Source organism: Pararge aegeria, chromosome 15 (assembly GCF_905163445.1).
Source record: "Pararge aegeria chromosome 15, ilParAegt1.1, whole genome shotgun sequence".
In the NCBI taxonomy this organism is placed as follows: Eukaryota; Metazoa; Arthropoda; class Insecta; order Lepidoptera; family Nymphalidae; genus Pararge; species Pararge aegeria.
In genome coordinates, this window is record NC_053194.1 from 15,503,555 (window position 1) to 15,526,409 (window position 22,855).

Sequence of the window (22,855 nt, forward strand, 5' to 3'; positions counted from 1 at the left end):
TTTCTCAATTTTCTCTGGACTGGGCTGGTGACGCCTTACCAACAAAAATGCTGCATAGTAACAGATTAAAATTACTTATGAATTAAAAACATACAGAACCCGTGTACACGAGTAAGATTGAAGCATCAAAAACCATTCAACTTTAGTAGTGTTGCTCGAACAGGCGGTAAGTCAATTCATTCCATTTAACAGTTGACAGTAATTATTTTACCTCTAATGTTTTCCACGTTTACCATAAAATGAGGAAAATAGTAAAAGTTTATGAGCTAGGATCATTCCGCAAGTGTGAAGTGAAATTTGCGCGGATCGTTTTTACTGTTTTTGTACGCAATGCACCGCACGCAATAATGGCTGAATGAGGGTTCTGTTTCTTCTTAACTCTATGGGTTAAATTTAACTCCCATACCTCTTTGCCCCTTGCACGGCTAGCACGGGCACGAGACTATTATCCACGGGAAAAAGGATAAAAATGTATGTTCTCCCACAGCTTTATCAACTCTCAAAGCACTGGCGCGCAAGAGAAAATAATATCCAAATAATATATGTGCAATTATAAAAGGGGGTAAACTTCTACTATTCCATGTTCTCACGCTTTAGCAGGTGGTGAGCATCCGATGGTGAATTTTCAGTCATAAGCTAACTTGTAGTTAAATCCAAAATAAAACTTGGATTTTATTGGATTACATTTCTAATAACATAACTTTGTCTTTAACAGTTCGAGTTTAATACAGAAAGCATGACGTGAGCGAATTCGATTTCAGAATGTTGCAAACTATAATGCGACCTAAAAGGCTTGACCGTGCACATTTTCATTTCTAGTAGCCTAAATTAAATAACCGTAATAAGTAAAATATTTAGGATGTAATCCCTTTAAGTGGCGTGCACTGGGATTCTTACCAGGGTATGGATACAGCAGGAAAATTGCATAAATAGCAAAAATCCTCCGTCCTCCTCCATCCTATAAGAGTTATAAGTATGATGACGGCCGATTGGCGCAGTGGGCAGCGACCCTGCTTTCTGAGTCAAGGGCCGTGGGTTCGATTCCCACAGCTGGAAAATATTTGTGTGATGAACAGGAATGTTTTTCAGTGTCTCGGTGTTTATATGTATTTTATAAGTAGTATATTATAGTATGTATATTATTCATAAAAAAATATGCATCAGTCATCTTAGCGCCCATAACAGGCTACGCTTACTTTGGGGCTAGAAGGCGATGTTTGTATTGTCGTAGTATATTTATTTATTATTATTATTCAGTATATCAATTTTAGGATAAGCAGTGCTTTTGTGCACGTATGAATTGCACGCCACTTATCCCTTTACAAATTATACATTATTTTAATAAGACAAAATTGTAATAAATTTATAAGAAAATATACTTTAGAGGTTACTGTTACATTTTTTCAACAGTTTATCGGAATATGATTATGTTGCTGGAACCTCATTTTGGAACACTCAGATTTTTTAGATAAACTTACTGTATCTGGAATTCATAGTCTACCCAACTATAAATGAAATGTAGGCAGCAATGAAAGTCATTATTTATATGCCTATTGTCTTCCCATAGAGTCGATAGTTTTTTATTATATAGGGGAGTGAGCTTGCGTGACGAATATACATAAACGAAGGTAGAGGTCCGACGCCGCTCTACTACATGGATGTTATAATGGCATATACTTAACTAGATTTTTTAGATCGCTACTAAGCGATAAGGCCGCCTTTTGTATTCTGCTTCTGTCCTTGTTTTTTTATCCTTCTAGCTTCTTCAAGTTGTAGTGTGGAAATACAGAGTATAATTTATTTTTTTATTCTTCTGAAAATTAGCCTTTGACCGAAATCTGACCTTGGTATGAGATAATTCAGTCAACTATGGTAGCGCGAGCGGGCTAATCTGTTAATATAACTCGTATGGCAGTTATAAGCCCAAGAAACCGATTAGGTGAATCTGTTTCTTCACGGCATAGTATCGAAACGCTAAAAAACGTGTTTGAATTTTAATATGGGCGCTGCCTGTTATCTAACTCGAGACCTCCAAAGAAAAGACTACAGTGTTTACTACTGCGGCAGGCAATTAAAACCAGTTGATCCGTCCTGACAGTGAATAATATATACATATGTGTAACCTAACATGGGAGATTATTTTACAATATGCATTAAAAATATTTAAAAAATACCTTGCAAAGAAGAGCCTTAGATTAAATCCTTTATACTGCCACTGAATTTTCACAAAAGTATCCGAAACGCACTATTTGAATTAGGAATTCCGAACGCGCAGAGTCCTTCGTCGTTTCTCTGATTAAAAAAAAATACAAACTAATATGGCGTTTTATAAACAAATCACTCACACACGCGCGTTTTAAAAAGTATAAATAAAATATAAATATAGGACCCAAGTTAGTTGGTGGGAAACAGGCAAACCGCGCGGAGTGGACGACGAGACTGGCTTGGTTTGGTTTCAGTGGGCGGATCTGCCGAACTAAATATAAGCTCGCGTCATTTAGTAATGAAATATTTTTATTGGCCTAATTTTTTTCATTAATTAGGTAAACAATAAACTTCTTTTGGAGTTTACAGAAGCTGGAACCTATTACATTACTCACATTCTAATCTTATTTACTTAACCGAATCTTTTTTTTTCCTTTTTCTGGCTTTACACAGATAAACTAAGATCAGGTTACCAAAATTGACTATCCAAGTATAATGAGGTATAAAAATTTGCGTCACATAATGCAATTTTTGCATTTTAATTGAAATTCTAAATTTATTTAGTTCCAGTTTGCTTACCTCATAAGCACCTTTTAAACTTCCAGATTCCAATCTGTTTGATTAGACTCGACTAATTCATAAAGAACCAAGAGCCCCTATATAGTAGACGAATATTCTGTAACAGAATAGAAAAGAAAAAGCCTTTTGTTTTTTTTTTCTTGAAAATTTAAAAAAAACTCACCAAATTCATTATCTACATCTTCATCATTGTTTTATATGCGTTTGAGACTCAGGTTCGAGAATAGGACCTCGGCTTAGAAGGAAATCGAACAGCTAGAAGCATTTTAAATGTGTTATTGGCGCCGAATGGAGAAAATTATAGGAGTTGGCCACAGAATAAGGAACATACATAACCCTCATTCAGCCATTTTTGCATGCAGTCCAAAAACAGTAAAACGTCACAACGTGACACGGTTCTTAATTCTGTGGGGATGGTTATTTATGTAGAAAATTACTTGGAAGCATACATCTACGACGACCTCCCTGGCAAGTATTGTACGCAGTGCTAAAAATTACAGGTCCCGGGTTTGATCAGGGTCAGGGGCAATGGGGGAATTTATAATTACTGAATTCACGCTGGTCTTTGCATATCTGGTGACTAGTTACCATTCTACCGATTATTGGTATTTTCGATTAGTCGAATATGGATATTCGACTGCATCATCCAAGAGAGATCTTAACTTAAATTCGAAATTGGAATGTTTGGACGCAACTTCGAGCTTTGTTACGCTCTGCTAGTTTATCCGTGAAAAGCAGTCAGTGTAAAACAGATTTTATTATTATTATAAATAGTATTAATATTGTGGCAAAGACGGATAGTCATGCATTATACCTTATAAAACAAAATTGGCTTGGGGGAGGTTTTGATAACTAAATACCTGTGAAAATAATAACCAATAATACACGCAACTGCCTACGGGGACCAACAGGGACCGAGAATTAAAACTCCAACTAACTTTGTGGAAAAAGATAACACTAGGAATTTTTATAAGTAGACCTTTCAGCATTATCTTTTTATTGTAGACTGCTGTCCGAGGCGCGGATGAAAAATTAAGTTTATTTACTTACTAGTAAAACCTCAACTCGGTTAAAGATTGGATTAAATAACACAATTCATTTATTAACTGGTTATATTAAAGCTTAAACTCTTTATTGTTTACTCTTAGTTAAATATAGTTTATAATCGATAACGATAGTGTTTTGTCAGGATTATTAGTGCAGCCCTAATGTGTTATTACAAGGTGTCAAACTAAAGCAGAAATGCAGGCGTTAATAATATTCTTATAGTATACAATTCTTACATTTTGGACAGTGTTTTCTGAAAATACTGTCCAAAATGTTGTCCCATGCGCCGAAATTTTCCACCTATCTTCCTGTTGACCTAAAAATAACACGCTCAAACGCCAGTAAGAATTGTTTACTATAAGGATATTATTAACGCCTGCATTTCTGCTTTAGACACCTTGTTATGAGTACACTATGGCTGTACTAATGCAGCTATTACCCAAACACTATCGATATCGATAATAAACTATATTTTAATGTGACACGTCTGGCAGAATTCATAATTAGGTACACTAGTCACACACCGCCAGCTGTCTGATTCATATCGGTTGATTTGATATCGTTTTTGTGCTCCAATAATTTATTGTAACATGTGCGTATTTTATCTCATTAATAATGAAATCTGAGTAGTATATTATTTATTTTGCTACGCATTATAGTAAATAGTACATTGAACCTTGGTTACTTATTAAAACTATGGTCTTTATTAATAAGAAAACTCTCGGCCACTCAGCGGATAATATTGTAGAGTACAGAAAATTCGGAATATGTGTACAAGTAACTTTGTAGTCTCCACTTTTTACGATCGATCTCTTTGACCGAGTGAGTATCATGGAGTAGTATTGATTGTGGCATCGATTTACATGATTATTTTATTGCTCCTTTCGGTATTTACTTTATTCTATCCTATTATTACTATTATCCTTTACGGTCAATGCAACGTAATTTCCCACTTACAGACTTCCCTTTCCATAATATATGTGACCATAGAACAAGCAACAAATAGTTTTAAAAATCTTTATTTATTTTCTATCGATGTCAAACTTTTCCAGCCCTATAACTTCAGCGTACCCGAAAAAAGAAAGTCCAAATAAACAAAGCTTGAAATAGCTCGCAATTTCATAAATCTTTTATGATTAATTAGGACCCTAACTGTAAAAGATTTTGAACTTGATTTTAGAGAGAAAAGGGTGGAACGTTACTTTTCTGAGGTTAAATTGCAAATCTAATACAAATACCACATTTTCAGCCACAGGAGCGATGATAATATTATCTGATGATTTCTGACCTATGTATATATTTTCGTATATTTAATAAAAATTCTTGTTATAAGTGGATATTTTGTGTAGGTATCTTGAAAACGGCTGTAAAGATTTAGATCCAGTTTTGTATTAAGATGAGGTTTAGATTATTATTATTGTATATGCATTTCCTGAAACTACCTACGTAACAATTTATGAAACCTTTTTTAAACAACGTTGTACTTGTATTCCAAGTGACTTCACAGGAAATGTTAATACCCAGAATCCCAATTCTTTCAATTTTGGAACGTGTACTGGGAATGCTTGGTTCTAAATCTTTGTCGAACCATAGACACAAGGCGCAGTTTTGAGAATTCTTATATTATATTATATCAGCACAGGTCACAATTTGTTGTACAATTATTCTGACCTTTCTTCAGTTGTTAAAAACTAAGAACGATGATTGTTCATTGTTCCTACGTTGAACAAAACTTAAATTGAAAGAAAAATATAAATTGGAACGCCTATTGATAAAATAGATGCAAAGCGACCTTTTAAAGCGAATTGCGGTACATAAATATCTAGATGCCATTTATTCTGTTCTACCTATGGAGGGTAGAGGTAAGGAGAGTCATCGGAAAAAGTGTCGTCAAAATGTATTAAATAAGGATGGCGCCACATTTGCATCAGGGTAACTCTTAAAAGCGCCAAATATAAATATTGTTAGAGTAGGCTTGAAAAATAAACAAGGAAGTATGGAGATACAAGGAAGTAAGGTTATATTTACCACAATATTTTGTACAACGTAAGTTGTTGAAATTCTCAATAATTAACTACTTTAGTCGATAATGACATTAAATTTTTTAACTCGGCATACTTCAATTCATCTACGATTGCTACATTCATACCATACCCTGTGCATCCACCAGCGCCATTGTGGACGATTTTTGAACTGTTATTTAGCGCATACACTGGACACTTTTTCAACTTTTCTCCCATATAAGATGACTCTCCTTACCTCTACCCTCCATAGTTGTACCTAAACACTAAATAACTAAAACTACAGGTCTCATAGTAGGGATATCGTTTTCACAGCCTGCGTTTAAGGATATCCCTACTTATAAACCAGTCAATTTATTTTAAAGATTTGATTTGTGTACAATTCCCTATATTAAATTAATTGCCTCAAAGTAGTGCTGTCCTTTTCGCTCTGTATTCCCTGGAAAAGGGTAGCTTTATTTTTGTAAAATAATTGGTAGGTATTTATTCTTCTATTTTACTTATAAATATTTTGAGCTAGATTTACTTATTAATAGAAGCCAAATTCCTCTTGGATATAGTTTAAAGATCTCAAGTAAGATAGATGCCTACTAGAATAGATACCTAACTATTAGTATTATTTTACTTGTTAAAGTAAGGCACAAAGAAGTACCAAATATTGTAACAGTAGGTACCTAAACCCTAAAATGTATCCAAGACCTAAATAAAGCAAGATTTAATAGAGTATTATTAACATTTCATAATAAATCTAAAATCATATAAAACAATTTCCCATATATATGATAAAGCATCTATTTATATTATAAAGACCGGAATATCTTGATATCTTCTTCAAGCCAAGAAATGAATCATCATTTCAATTCCTCTAATGAATTTATCAGCAGGCGAAAGATTGCCAGCATAAAAAAAATAACGTTCCGCTCTACATAGAAAAATATGGAAAATTGTTTTTTTATTAATAATTTAATTTAATTAAACTTTGCAATGTCTTGTATCAATTTATAATTGTTTAAATACCCAAAAAGTATGTTATTAATTCAGTTATATGCTACTTTTATGCAAACTTTTATATGACTTCAATAAAGCTTAAATTACAAAATTATAAATTCATGCGTGCAAGGGAGTGCATGCAGTATTTTTCTGTCATCTGTGTGCCAAATAATTGACAGATTGATAAAGTCTATCTTTCAGTTTTCCGTCCGCGATTAGCCACTCCTATCTCGGTAATACTTAATTAGTTTTAATTTCTTATAGAGGAACCGACGCAAGAGATGTAGTTTCGTGATCTCAAAGACTCAAAGTGTTATATTTTTATGGGTTAAGTGTAAGAGAAGTTAGAACGTCACAATGACGGGGCGCTCGGGCCGTGGTGTGTTTGGCAAGCTGTTTTCCAAGAAGCAAAGCACCAGGGATGACCGTGTGACGGAGATCGGCATGCCTACAAACGTAGTTCAACATATACACGTGAGCGTTAACTCCGAAACGGGAATGATAGAAGGTTTACCTTCATCATGGCTGAGACAACTCAACGCGCAGATATCGCCTGCCGAACAGAACGAGAATCCAAACGCGGCGATCCAAGCGGTAGCATTCCACAATTTCCACGTTTTAAAAAAGGAACAGGCAGAGAAAGAGCCATGCAAGCCCATAGTCACAGAGGAAGCAATAACGAAAGAAGGTTTGGAAATGAAAAAGTTTTTAGCGAAGAAAAACGCACACCAAAGTCAGGATTCCGATATATCTATAGGCCAAAGTAGTGAGGAAGATGTAGCACCTACAGATATGTCACAAAGGCAAACCATGCCGGCTGTACCAATAAAAAATAGTCTTAAAAAGAAAGATGCATTGATGGATTTGACAGCTGTAGTTGAAGATCTATCATTAATAGGAACAGAGCCAGAAGAGAGTCCAATATTGAGAAAAAAGGAACTGATGAATGCCACATTGACTGATGAGGAAATATATGAGGAGTTGAAGAGGATTTGTAATAAAGATGACCCGTATGTTCGCTTTGAGAGGATCAAACAGCTAGGCGCTGGGGCTTCAGGTAATATAATATTAATGTTTTATGCTAAGTCAATACGATGGTACCTTAGCTTTCTTATGTCAGTGTTGGACACTGTTAAAAGAATACATAATCAGTAGACAGATAGACTTGAAGTTGACAAAAATTGCCTTACTTTCTGAACATCACTGGAATATGTAAGGATTTCTTGATTACCACACTGGTTTGTGATCAGGTTCTTCCGATCTGGTAGTAAGCAGTGTGAAAACAGTCTGTGGACTTTCCACCCTGCTAATTGTTTTCTAGTCTTAACAGATTAGCAGTATTGGTTGTACTTAACCGATTCTGTACTTAACTGTCTGCTGTACAGGCTGCCAAAATAGTATCTAATGTTATTTGCACCTAGCTCCCATATTTAATCAGGGTCTGATTCCTTCTGATCTTATTTCCTTCACCATTTTGAAAGTTGGTTTTGTCGGACAAATGTTTAGCATGTGCTATGGATCTATGTAGCTTAAGGTCCTGGATTTGATTTTTGAATTGTTTAGTGGCTACAGGGGTTTCCATTGAGAAATTCTCAGTACCATCGCTCCCTAATAAGCTGTCCTCAACAGTTACTAAAGCTAATGTTTATGGTTAAAATCCCCCCACACATTATGGCAAGTCTTAGCTCTGAATCTCTCCTGTATGAAAGACAAGGCCTGTGCCCAACAGTGTAACATCAAGACTGATAATAATGATGAAATTGTTGCTATTTAAAAGCCTAGTTCTTAAATAACTTATGGCATCTTTTAGCACATGTAATTATCAATGTTTTTTAAAAATGATTCTTATCAGATGTTGAGCCAAATTTACATTATAATATTACTGCTCTTAAATTAGTGTGATAACAAATTTTATTATTAGTTTCACATCGCAAACATCACTTTTATCAGATATGATATGCATTGATATCATAGACTTCAATTTTATTTTGTGAAGCGCTATCACTTGTTTATGGTGTTGCACCAGCACCACTGATGAGTGGGCATGTCCTTAAATGGTCTATTATGCTTTAAATAGTGCTCAAAGTCAAAGTCAAAGTCAAATATTTCTTTATTCAAATAGATATGGCACTTTTGATGTGTACATTACTTGTAAAATATAACATAGAAGTTAGTTGATGGTGATAACTACATTCGTCAACTTAAAACTAAAGCTACGAGGGTTCCAAACGTGCCCTGGTCTAAGAAGAAGCCCACAAACTTAGCCGGTTGTTTTTTTTTGTTATCACCATCTCACATTGTCACTTAAAACTATTAAGGTCTGTAATGATACAAGTATATCTAGGGTCTCAAAACCTGCAAAACCCAACTATAATTTTAATTCATAATATGGTGAAAATTTCATGGCACTAATATTTAAAGTTGAGACCCTGTATTCTGAGTTCTGTATTTGGCCTTTAATGGGTTGATAATGATGACTCAAATGCAAATTCAAAATGAATTTTTTTCAAGTAGGCCTACTTTATAAGCACTTTTGAAACGTCAAGTGTGTATATCTGTATTAACTCTACCTCCATTTTGACAGCTGATTCTACTGAGAAGAAAATTTGTGTTCCAAAATACATTGTCATTAAGAAATCCATTTGTATAGTAACCCGACTGTAACCTCAAAGTGTTTTAACACATTGATTAAACTTATGCATTGGTAGGTACACAACTACCTCCGGAATCATGTTATAATGTGATGATGGTGATATAAATAAAATTTATCCATTTGGTTTTATCAGAAGAAAAATAACTAATTATTGCAGTGTATTTTATTTTAAACAATCATTAAGGATATTAAGTGGTTCTTACATTATTTTATTTGTTTCATCAGTATGCATTACATGGACTAAAATTTGCATTATTCATATAAGCTTTTCATACAAGCTATTTTAGAAATCTGCTCTCTATTTAAGGAATCGATGATGGGGATTGATTGCTAATTATTCTTTAATCAAACTGTCAAGTTAAGGTAAGGCTACATAAAGAGTACTGAAAGCTCTCTTTTAATTTTAATAGTGGCTTTGCCTTACCCTCTCTCTTTCTTTTTCTCTTTTCGTTCTCTTGCTGTAAGTCCTATCTATAAAGGTTTCCTGTAAGAGATTGCTTGCAGCAATATAGCCTTTTCATGTCTACATTGTGTACTGTATACTCCTTACTGTTTCTTTTCCTGTATGTTATACGTGCAATTAAGTGTTTCTTCTACTTCTTCTCTTTGTTATTTCACTAAAAGTTAACCCATAAAATGCAATCTCAACTAAGTTTTGTTATTTCTATTAGGCTAACCTATTAGAGGTCTGACAGTTATATTAAAAACAACCCCTTTTTTGTTTGTTCGGCCATGCCTCCTGATGCCACCCACTACTCTAGACCAGAGAAAATTCAGAAGCTATAAATTTCCCAAATGTCCCGGTGACCTACCACTCTCAAGACAGACTCGCCACTGCGACAAGGAGGTTGCTGTCTGTCCCGTTTAATATATAACTTACTTATGTTATTAATAGGTACGGACCGCTGGGCCGCGCTAGAGTAATGTTGAAAAATATTAAATACAAGCGGACCCCAGCGCCATCTGTCGGGCTGAATTGTGAATCTAAACCATCCAGGGTGCCACCCAAACGCATACCAAAAAATTCATTCAAATCAGTCCAGCCGTTTAGGAGGAGTTCAGTGACATACACACGCACACAAGAAATATATATATAAAGATATAATACTAGCTGTTGCCCGCGACTTCGTCTGCGTTTGATTTTGTTTTTGATGTGGCATTCAATTTAGTTGTAGTTCTACAAAAGATGAAAGTATCGCTAAGCCTTAAATGAGGGGTTTGCTGCTGTCCGCTGATTAGTTCTATCCTCTATCTCCAACCACATACATATACAAAGTTTGGTCAAAATTAAACACTATATGTGTTTAATAACCTCTATAGTACAAAAATAATTATTTAAATCGGTTATAATTTGTCGGAGTTATGGTGTAAAATCGTCAGACACTTTCAAAGAAACCGAGCTTAATGTCAGGAAAAAAAAGTATCCTATATTACTTCTAACACTTCCAAGAATATGTGTACAAAGTTTCATGAGGATTGGTTAAGTAGTTTTTGCGTGAAAGCGTAACAAACAACCTTACATTCTCATTTATAATATTAGTAGGGATTAGTAGGGATAAATATATTACAACAATACACACAAAGCCATCTAGCCCCAAGTAGCGTAGCTTGTGTTATGGGAACTAAGACAACTGATGAATAGTTTATGAATAATAAATATCAATACTTATAATATACAGATAAACACCCACTGAAGAACATTCATGTTCATCACACAGACATTTTCCAGTTGTGGGAATCGAACCCACAACACCTCAGAAAACAGGGTCTGTGCCCATTGCCCCAATAATCCTTTGTGGGTTAATACCTTTTATGGAAGAGTAGTAGGAGACTGAGAATAATGATGTATAGATTCTTGACGTTTCAAATGTGCTTATAAAGTAGTCCTATGTGAAGTAATATAATTTTGAATACTTTTTTTTTAAGATTAAATGGGTAAAATATATTTTCATAAATTCTTAACACCATTTCACTGTTAGTTAATAATATGTCCACTACAATATAGTGTTTTGAATGTTTAGCAACAGTGCAATTATCATAATTACCATACAATGGTTGGATGTCTGTGTGTCGCACAGGTTTTTATTTTAATTTTGTGCCGAGTTTAATGTGTTGTTTAATCACAGCGAAGGTTAACACATCGAGATTATAGCTATTGTGTGAATGCCTTCGGTTCTTCACATAGTTAAAGCACTAAGGCTTGCGATATTTATTCGGTTTACGTAAAAACGAGAAAAAAAAACGGCATGTCCGTAATTTGTAAGAACGATAAAAAAATTATGTCTGTTGTATGGGAGCCCTCTAAATATTTATTTTATTCTGGTTTTTAGTATTTGCTCTTATAACAGCAAGAGAAATACATCATCCATGAGACACAGCCTGGTGACAAACAGACATTTTGACGACCCTGGCGCAACGGTGAGCGCTATGAATTTAAGGAGAAGGTCCCGAGTTCGATTCCCGGCAGGGGAATTTTTATTTACTGAATTTTCTCTGGTCTAGTCTGGTGGGAGGCTTTGGCCGTGGCTAGTTACCACCCTACCGACAAAGACGTGCCGCTAAGTGAATCAGTGTTCCAGTAAAATGTCGCGTTGAATCCGATTAGGGGTAATGACTACCATACTCCCTAACAGGTTAGCCCGCAACCTTCTTAGACTGCATCATCACTTACCACCAGGTGAGGTTGCAGTCAAGAGCTGACTGGTACAGGAGTAAAAAAAAAAAGACACGGACGGACAGCGGAGTCTTAATAATAGAGTCCCGTTATACCCTTTGGGTACAAAACCGTATTAAACTAGATGTTGAAATAGTATCTAGACAATATGACATGATATTTGAACACCTGGCAGTGTTCTAGAGAATCTTAATTTTTAATATACATATATTATATAACATTAAAATGCATAAGACATAAGACATGTTGTGCCGACGCAACATAGCGTGGGATAAGGACATGAAATTGAACATTCATACGAAACTTTCGGAACCAGTAAGAGTTTACTAGGCATCTCTCCGTAGAACTTTCTGCCATAAATCTGTCAAGATGTCAATCGTCAATAGCTTATAACGGTCCACTGTTGGACTAAAGGCCGTTCCCAACGGGAGGGTCTGCCCATAATCACCACGCTGCACTGTGAAGACGGGTTGGTGGTCCATTTCCTTAGTAATATTCCCTAAGACGACACCCGCGTGAAGGGGCTGGGTGGTGACCGGATAGCAATATAAAATGAAATAAAATATTTGACTAAAACCTCTCAAAAATTATACCTCTCAAATATTAAAATCGTAAAACTGGCGTCAAAAATTCAATTGAATTCTGTAAATTCACTAAATTGTCTAAATTTAACTTTATCCATATATATAAAAGAGAAAGTGTGTGGGTATGTTCCGTATAGGCTCCGAAACGGTTGGACTAATTTCAATGAAACTTTCATGGAATCTCCGGACTGACCGGAGCGAGTAATCCTGTAAAGTTTGGTGACGATCGGAGCACTCCTATTTTTGAACTGTCAAACTGTCAAGTACAGGTTATATTTACTATGATGATATTCTATTGTTGGGTGTACATGGATGTAGATAATGATCTTCACCCGCTCCAGAAGAGAATAGAAGAGAATGAATACGGAGAGAAATAAATGATTAAATACATTATGAGACTTAAATTAAAAATTTAATGATGTAAGTTTATTGTTTAAATAAAATAAAGCAAAATCTAACCCGGCAAAGCGGGCTGGGTACGCTACTATATTTTAAAATAATTTAATTAAATAAAACACACTTAACACTTTCGAACAAAAGTTCTTAACAAGTTGAGTGATGTAATTGATATAAATCGTACAAATTAAGTATAGTTGCTCTAATCAGATTAAACCAGTACACACTTACCGTCATATATATGAATATCTTACGTCTGAATTATGTTTGAAATATGGCCTTGTTAAGATCTTGTTCTCATTACTTTCCAGGTATCTTGCATTTTTCGTCTCACATATTTATGCGACTCGGGAAATTAATTGTTTCTAGATTGGGTTCAAATATGAAATACCTACAGATTTACCTCAAAATATAAGTGGTGGTAGCTGGGTCGTTAGAACTTCGCGTTAGCATCCCGAGGGACCGCGTTGGATCCCCGACACGCGCGTACCTGTAACTTTTCAGAGTTATGTGCGATTTAAATAATTAAATATCACTAGCTTTAACGGGGAAGTAAAACGTCGAGAGAAATTCTGCATGCCTGAGTGTTCTCCATAATGTTCCCAAAGGTGTCTACCAATCTGTATTTGGCCAGCGCGGTGTTCTATTTGAACCCTTCGCTTTCTGAGAGTAGACCATTACTCTGTAGTGAACCGGTTCTATGAATCCGGTGAATGGGTTCGTAAAAATGATTTAATTACAGAAAAGTGTATCACGACACTGAATGCAGGGATGGGTAGTGCCAATTTCCTAATCTGGCTAGTGATGAGATTTTTTTGACAGAAAAGCTCATAACATTTCCTACTTGGTAATAAGTTATACATTGTCGAACAGGATAATATTTAATTTATTTTAAACCAGTCGTTTAAATTTCAACGCGGGTGCTTAGGCCAGTTTCAGCATGAATGTTTCTTTCCCCCATATAAAACCCTATAGCAGTCCACTGATGAACTAAAGGCCTTTTGCAGCGTTTTTATTGGTTATTATGGTCAAATGGATTGGAGTTCGCATCAGAAGGTAGTAGTAGCATAAAGGACGCTGCTACGTTACATGATCTAACAAAAATTAATATGTAATTTCTCTACCTCCAGGTGTCGTCTTCATCGCCATAGACAGTAAGGACAACTCGCGAGTCGCGATCAAAGACATAGATCTAACCAAACAGTCCAAAAAGGATCTTATACTCAACGAAGTTAATGTTCTCAAAGGTTTCAATCACAAAAACCTGGTAAACTTCCTTGACGCCTTCCTATGCTACGATCACTTATGGGTGGCGATGGAATTACTGGACGGCGGGTCTTTGACTGATGTTGTGACAGAGGTCGTGATGAGAGAAGGTCAGATCGCTGCGGTGTGCCGTGAAACTCTAGAAGCTATAGCGTTCCTGCATTCAAAAGGAACTATTCATAGGGACATAAAATCTGACAATGTCCTTCTAGGAATGGATGGGACGGTAAAGGTTACCGATTTCGGCTTTTGTGCGAACATAGTTGGTGACGAGAAACGACAGACAATGGTCGGGACTCCGTATTGGATGGCCCCTGAGGTCGTAACACGGAAGCAATATGGTAAAAAAGTCGATGTGTGGTCGCTAGGAATTATGGCCATCGAGATGATCGAGGGCGAGCCGCCATACATGAAAGAGGCACCTTTGAGAGCGTTGTATTTGATAGCAGCTGTGGGCAGACCAAAGATTCCCAGATGGGACAAATTGTCCGCTGAATTCCAGGACTTTTTGGACAAATGTCTCCAAGTTGACGCCGATGAGAGGGCGACAGCTGAAGAGTTACTAGCACATCCGTTCTTAGACTGCGCAGCGGAGTTAAAGTCGCTGACGCCATTAATAAGGGCCGCACACAAAATTCTCCACAAGAATTTCTCTGACTGAAATGCATAATCAAGCTAAAGATTTGTGTTTTCTTCCATTCAATATTATGGCCGTCACTCGACTACTGTTCGGGTATTACTTGCGAAGATTCCATGAATATTGTGCCAATTCATAGCTTCATCCTCAATATATATTCAATCAGAACGTATAATATAATTATCTTATACGTTCTGAACTCTGCTGCCCGAATACTGTAAAAAATGTCACACGCTGCAAATATTTACATTTGGTATTGTATGTTATTCGCTTCTACACGGTGACTAGCATAACTGCCAGGAAATAATTCACACGAGTCGATAAAATAGCATTAAAAATAGCCGCACTTAGCAACTTTGGCTTGTAATATTTGTTGAATATATAAAATGTTGATTGGGAAGGCCTTTTCACCTTAGGAAATGCCTTAACTTATGTAGCAGATGGCTATTGAAACATAGACTCATTGCAATATTTTTTTTACTCTTGTGCAAGAGGAAAACACCAGGCCTTTAATCAAATTTAATTCTTTTTTAAGACAATTTAAAAATCTCGTGGTAATAAAGGTTCAACATATAAAGCCTTCGTGAGATAATAATTGAATTCAAGTTTGAAATGTACAAAAAAGCCGGATCTTATCCTTATGTTTTTTTTCCTTATGTGTTTTTGTTTATCAATAAGTATTAGTAACGCAATAGCATAATTTAAATAACGGCCATTTACATTTATCTCGATAGTTCAAATATTTGATGATTGTTAAAAATAATAAATACTTAGTATGATCTAGCCGAAATCATCGCATGCATTGCAAAATTAACTGTCGGATTTTAGCATTCAAAATCGATAAGAGTGGCATAGTTTTCTCACGGTGGTAATGCTAGGCCTCATAACATTTCAACACCACATTTGCTAGCGTGTGAAAGAGACAAAGAGGTTCGGTTCAATTAATATTTTTACTTTCATTTCGGCGTGCAAATTCCTATAATTAATAAGAATTTGAAACCTTTAAAATTGCTGCGCCCAGCAATATTTATAACAATAGTGTATATTTTTTGTATGGCATTTATTTTAAAGTACTGATATTTTCATTGAACGTGTGATAAAATGCCAATTATATGTGGCAATAATATTTTTGTATTTTAGTAAAAAATAATGAAGTGTTCCGTACATGACTTTGCGTCCATGTTTTACAAAACTGTTCTTCCATCTCACAAAGACCTTTTGCCCAATGTTAAATTTCTTTTGCTAGACGTACTTAGAAAATGGAGAGTGAGTGACTAGTCAACCTTTTTGCATTCATTTGCAAGTCACTGTTCACAATATCGACAGAAATATTTCAGTCCTCAATTTGGACAGATAATTTAATGGAACTAGATTTAAAAAAAATGTTACGTAGTGGAACCCAGTTGTAAAATCTGTTTCTTACATGCCTCATTATGTAAACAGTCTTTGAATTACTCTTTAATATAAAGATCGTTTTGAAAATAATTCATAAGGAATATCTCTTTTTATTTTATTTGTTTTTATTTCAATTATTTCAAGAAGATTTTAATAACAAAATTGTATATTATAATACCACTCTATGAATAATAATTTAACATTAATATTCAAAAAAATATAAGCTGTCCCTTGATATTGCTCCTTTGAATAGCTAACTCAATTGTTTTCCTTCTATTTAAAAAAAATACTCACTAAAAAGTAAATCAATTAAAAAATTGTTACATTATGACACCAGTTAGAAAAAATAGAGAAAAGTCATTCTGGTTTTTGAAAAATTTTGTTAAACTACAACAATTGTTTTAACGTGTAAACTCTTCTTTTGTACTTTATCAAACTTTGATTCAGTATTCCACTGTACTACTATGACAAAGGCTAAACCGTCTTCGTGAGATAGGAGCACGATAACAATAACTGAGGGGTTAATTGGGTAACGCAGTCGCAATAAAAACTTATATCAGCGTTTTGGTTGAAATGAAGCAATTAAATTTCCAATAAAATATAACAATCGGTATTAATTCATGCATTGTGGGGAGCCTAAATACCATATCCGTCAATCCTATAAGATAAGAGTAGGACCTTGGTTATACAAATAATTAATAAGGCATTGTACAATTAACCCCTTAATCTAATTATATTTGCTAAGTACTGATTTACACGTAAAAAGTTAAGCATTTATGAATTACATTATCTATAGTGACAAAAAAAACGTATTATACAAAATCGCATTCAGTATTTGTTTGTAAAATCGCTAGATTTCTTAATTTCCTTTTCGAAAAACGCCAACTGCGTTAATTTTGCTCGCACCTCGTGTTATCGCAGTTCCAACTGATATGATATCTATTAACTACTGATATATGTAGATATGTATACATAGAGTGTGAATAATCAATCACGTATAGGAAGACAACTTCTGTTAAGCCTCATTCACACGAAGCGAGTACTGCCTCGTTTGGTATTGTGGTGAGCGTGCTCGACTAAAAAATCTAGTTTCTCGGTTTGGGACAAGAATTTGTGAGGGTAGTGACTTTTCTCACTGACCTCTATTTATGTCACTTTGTTAGTTCCCCAATTTATTGACGTTATTTTGGCGTTGTAAGGAGAAAAGCTGTAAAACAAGTGTCCAAAGAACTACAATCAGAAAACCTGGAATACGAATAATGTAATATTATTAGTTCTAGACACTTATGTTACGTTTGGCGCTACGATTAGTGGAAAATTGATAGCAGTCAAATGTATAGAACCATAGTCCAGTGTGTTAGTGGTTTTTATATACATATAGAGTCTCAATACCAGCCCGATTTTAGGAATTGGTGTTATCCATTTCTCGGAAAGCACATTAAGCCGTCGATTTCGGTGATTATAGTACATGTGATAAAAGTTGAAGCCCGCCTCCAAACCGGTTTGAAGTAACATGGAGGAGTCTAATGGGGCTTCGAGGGTTTAAGTCCCTCTCGAATATGAGAGAGCCTGTGCCAACAGTGGGGCATTAATAAATAGTGACACGAAGCGAATAATCGCTGCTCGTTTCCACTGGCTATAAACTAGCTTCGTGTGACGCTCGCTAAAATTCGCGGCTAAAAAAAATCCCACTTTTACTAACAGCTGATTTTAGCAAGTGGCATATATCACAGAACATAGTTAACTTCTGTTCATGTAGGTTTTGTGTATAGACGACTGGCAACATCGTGTAAAATATGCAATATATTAAAGCTATACATACATACTTTACTTAAGGTTTTTAATAAGATTATCTGTCCAGAAAATACTAATTGTAATACCTGAATACTGATGAATACAAAACTTTAATTAAACTAAATTGAAGTGCCACATTTTTTATATATTGATAAGTATATTTTCCAAGTTCTTGTTTAGTTAATGTTTTGTATACAAAAGAATTGGTAATCAATATCAAGCAAAACTATTCGATTTCGATCTCGCAAAGCAAGCATAGCATTTTAAAATTTCTCGATCTAAACGGGAAGATAAAAGAAAAGATTGTTCACCTTCTAACGAGTTTTTAATGTTTAAATAAGTCTTAACAAGCCTGAATTGAAAAATGTGTTAATTTCAACCTATGGTTAAATTAAAAATAACTTCAACAGTTCCTCGTTTTAAAATCTACGTTAAGGTTGTTTAGTAAATACAAAATTAACTATAGTCAAAGCTATTTGTGTTTAGTTTTACAAGATAATTGGTTTATATTGACAGAAACCTGCGTAGGACACAGTAATTAATGTGTCACACATTAAAAAAATAGAATGTAATACAATAGCATAAGGTTTTGGGGATTGTACAGTAAGCCATAAGATATTCGTGTTTGTTCTAAGATTCGTTAATCGATAGTTTTGCTTCTAAGTCTGTATATTTAAGGACATAGAAATTAATAGAATTTAGACATATTTAGTTTGCTTTATCAGTTTACCAAAAACTGTACATAAAAGTATAATAAGTTTTTACCACAAGTGGCATTTTTATTAATAAGGACATGTTAAATGTATGTTTAATTAGTGGAATATCGTCGGAACTTTTAATTTCATATACAAACAAACTTAAAGAGGCTAGTATCCAGAACAGATCGAAGTCGGCTAAAAAAATTGAGTATGTATACCATAGACAAAGTAAAGTTTTTTGTTCCGAAACAATATTCAACATGATTTTAGTTTTTGGCGATATTACAAATTAATTTTATTTTAGACAAAAAATTCTGTATTGTAATTTTTTACATTCTTCATTCTTTTCTACATTCCTATATTCGACTTTCTACAACTTTAAACGACCAAATATTTATTTCTTGACTTTTGCTCTATACTTCGTAGACGTAAGATGTAAAATTAAGACTGTAATAAACTAAACATGCTCACATTTTAACAAAATAGGATTACACTGAATTTTGCAAACGTTAACTAAATCTTGGTGTATAGAATGTTAGTACAGTCAAATAGTAGTAACAGCGCACAATGCGGAGATTTGGAGAATCACAAATTGTCCACACTAAAACTCGCCAGTAATGGTGAAAGCATACTAATAAAGCGGTGCTCTACGTCGACAGATAGCTAATAAAGATAAAAATTGTTTATTTGCCCAAATACGATGCTCGGAATCAAGAGAGAGAGGTAGAAAGGGTTATTTATCCAACTGCGAGGTAAAATCCTTTAATGACCAGTAGCGTACCTGGGTTATAAATCGAGCTTGTTTAATGATTTTTATAACTTGTTCGCGTCTTCATCACGTTCAATGTGCGCAACGTTTCCAAAACTCACTGTAACCATATTATATCTTTTGTAAGCTTCTAGTGAAATAAAATGATACAATAATTAAACATTACAATTTTTATAAAATGTATTAGGTTTATGTATAAAGGTATGCTTTGTAAAAAAAAAGATCATATTTTATAAAAAAAAAAAAACAAATAAAAAAAAATTGAATGGTTTTAGAGTAGGTATGACGTGTGAACTGTTATGCGAAACATAATACCAGGAACGAAACGGTAGCGAAGATGTTAAGGAAAACATCAATGATATAATTGAGTAACTCGCTTTTTTAGTTTGCTTTAATAGTGGCACAATTATAACTTAAATAGTGCTTATTTAGTAACTAATGCAATTGTTTTAAGACATGTTAAGGACGGCTTGTAACAGAATCAACTGCAACAGATCTACATAGAAAGTAAAGATGTGCCTTTTTTGTATGCTTGAACTCCAGTGCCATATATTGCTCGCTTGCAACAATGATGTCACTCAAAATGTTAAATTTTACTTAAAATATTTTCAAAACTAAAAGAATTTTCTGTCCCGCTTCTATCTTATTCTTCCATCTTCGAAAAATGTTCACCTTTGAGTTTAGCTTATCGTTTTACTAAGGTTTATAATAAACTAAAAAAATCGATTTTTGTTAGTTCATTCGTTTTAGTGTCATCCTTATCGCAAATTAGCGCAACCCTGGATTTTGAGTTGTGTCACTATTAAAGGAAACAGGACATTGCATTGAAAATATCATCCAATAGCATTTAGCGATAAGACCTGCCTGTAAGGTCCCTTGGAGACAAAATGTACTAAAGCCATGACAGGATGTGTGGAGATGACCGGTTGGCAACCTATTAGATAAAATACACAGTACAACAGCTGTTCGGACGTGTGATGGCGTGTTTTTAGTATGTTGCCACCATAATCAGTGCAATATTGTGATTTATGAAATCAGAACTTTATTTTTGAAAAATCTTTCTGTTCTTATTTAGATTTCTTCGTTTAATAAATAGTGGCCATCTTGTTTTTTTTTTTAGTGAACGTATAACTTTCTTAAGAATTTCGTCGTTGATAGTACCATACTTCGTAATTTACACTGTTAAATATGTAGAGGGAAAATGATTTTAAAATTACTGCATCAGCTAACGGGCACAGAACAGTGAAAGTTTTCATGTAAGCTAACGTCACATTCACGTTAGAATGGAGGACTAAACGTCAAAATTTGACAACTCCGTACGAAATTTACAGATTTACGAACATACTTGGGTTATAGGTAACTCAAATGTTAAGTTTGACATGTTACACCAGTATCGGCCCTGAAAAAAACGGGGAATTCGATTGTGCTAGTAAGTCTCATTTATATTGAACAGCTTCGGAGCTGCCGTTTAGAGGTCATGACGAGTCAAATTAATCCTAGAAGTATCTTGGCTTGCTTAAATTCAAAACACTACGAACGCCACTGCATAGAATCTATGCGAGCTAAAGATGAAGGAATGTTCTGTCTCTGTTTACACTATTAGAATTTGACGGAGAGGGAATAGAACGAGCATTCGCTCGTCTTATCGAAATCGGACTTAAATGTGAAAAGAATTTTGATCTCTTGCTCTGGTCAAAACAAAAAGCAATCTATCCTTAGAAGACCATACGGCTATTTGTTTAATAATTATTTTACTGGCCGTCCTTTAAATTAAGCTGAGATATTTTTACTTACGCGGTATGTGACTATCAACAATGATTAACAAAAAATAATTAATTTTAAGATAAGTTTTATGATAGTATTATTTTGTATGATGATGTTTTACGTTAGTTTTAAGCAGTAGCCATATTTGAATTAAGATCGTTACAAAAATTAATGGAATTGGAACTTAAATGGTATCGGAGAATTTAATGAAATACCCTCCACCAAGAGTGCCTGCTTTGAATAATTAGTTATAAATTCGTATTAACTAATGTTAGGTTAACACCACAGACTAAACTGAAAAAATAGACGAAGCTATGACGTGTTCACGCACGCACGCACCTCTGTGGTTTAGGGGCGGAATTTATGTGTTCCGAAAACCGCACTTCTTCAAATATTTTTTGTGTCTTTAATGACAGTTGCGACCTCGCCAACATTTGTATGTTTCCGGCAATTTGTTTGTACACCCTCGAGCTCATTTTACTCGAGCGTTGCTAACGAATTTTCAGGAGCATCTGAATTCTGAATGCACTCATAACAAACCAAAATTCTTGACTGGTCCAAATAATTATTCTTTATTTCAAGTAGCTTACAGATAGTAAGCTACTTGAAATAAAGAATAATTTACTATGTATTTTTAAACCAATGAATCTTTTGATTCATACTGTATATACATCGATCTTATTGTATAAAGAATTCCAATTTTAAGATCCTTCACTTTTAATTCATGATGTAAATAAGTTTTGTTAGCGTGCGAAGCGGTATCAAATTCACCATCACAAAATATTATCGTGAGCAGTTCCTCCAGCACATCTACCTTTTTCCTTTAGTCTGTGGTCCACGCATCGGCGCACAACGAAAATTGTGTTAACTGTATTCGAAGCTAGATCGCTTAGTGTATAAGTTTATAATATACACCAATGACACTTTTTGAACATTTTATTACTAGAGATTTGCCTATTAAATTATTTTTGTAAATGAATCTTGATTGTTTATATTATTACTTTCACCCCTTTTTTTTGGTAATGGATATACAAAATCAATATAGGATCACCTTTTGAAGTTATACTTCTTTAGCGGCGTTCCTTTGCGGTTACATAATTTCAACAGGATGAGGGTAGTTGCGAAACCGCGTGAGAGGGCATACATCGTCCGTCAGCTCACTTTTTACGATGAAAAACCGGCACCCTGACGTTAGCTATGAGGTTTGACAGTGCACACTTTCAATTATCGAAGTCTGCGGGCTCATTCCGGTGATTTAATTGATTCAATTGTATAAAAATGACAAATTTTAATGTTCAGTGAAACTTGGTGGTAACATAATTTGTTTTAATGAAACTTTTCAATGTATTGAACACTTTTTCTTTTTTTAGTATCGTTTTCTCT

At 34.6% G+C, this 22,855-nt stretch overlaps 2 protein-coding genes across 2 annotated transcripts in view; one reads left to right on the plus strand and one right to left on the minus strand.

Moving 5' to 3' along the window:
- LOC120629812 (axoneme-associated protein mst101(2)) overlaps nucleotides 1–2,438 on the minus strand; it is a 216,721-nt gene extending 214,283 nt beyond the window's left edge. Inside the window, exon 1 of the mRNA XM_039898867.1 lies at nucleotides 2,175–2,438. The gene's annotated coding sequence lies outside the window, so the exon portion shown is untranslated. The remainder of the gene's footprint in view (nucleotides 1–2,174) is intronic.
- A 4,593-nt stretch (nucleotides 2,439–7,031) lies between these two features.
- On the plus strand, nucleotides 7,032–16,543 carry LOC120629947 (serine/threonine-protein kinase PAK 2). Its single transcript, XM_039899042.1, has 2 exons — nucleotides 7,032–7,899; nucleotides 14,280–16,543. The coding sequence occupies exons 1-2, from the start codon at nucleotides 7,200–7,202 to the stop codon at nucleotides 15,074–15,076; spliced, it is 1,497 nt and encodes a 498-aa protein (XP_039754976.1). The 5' UTR covers nucleotides 7,032–7,199; the 3' UTR covers nucleotides 15,077–16,543.
- The last annotated feature ends 6,312 nt before the right edge of the window (nucleotides 16,544–22,855 follow it).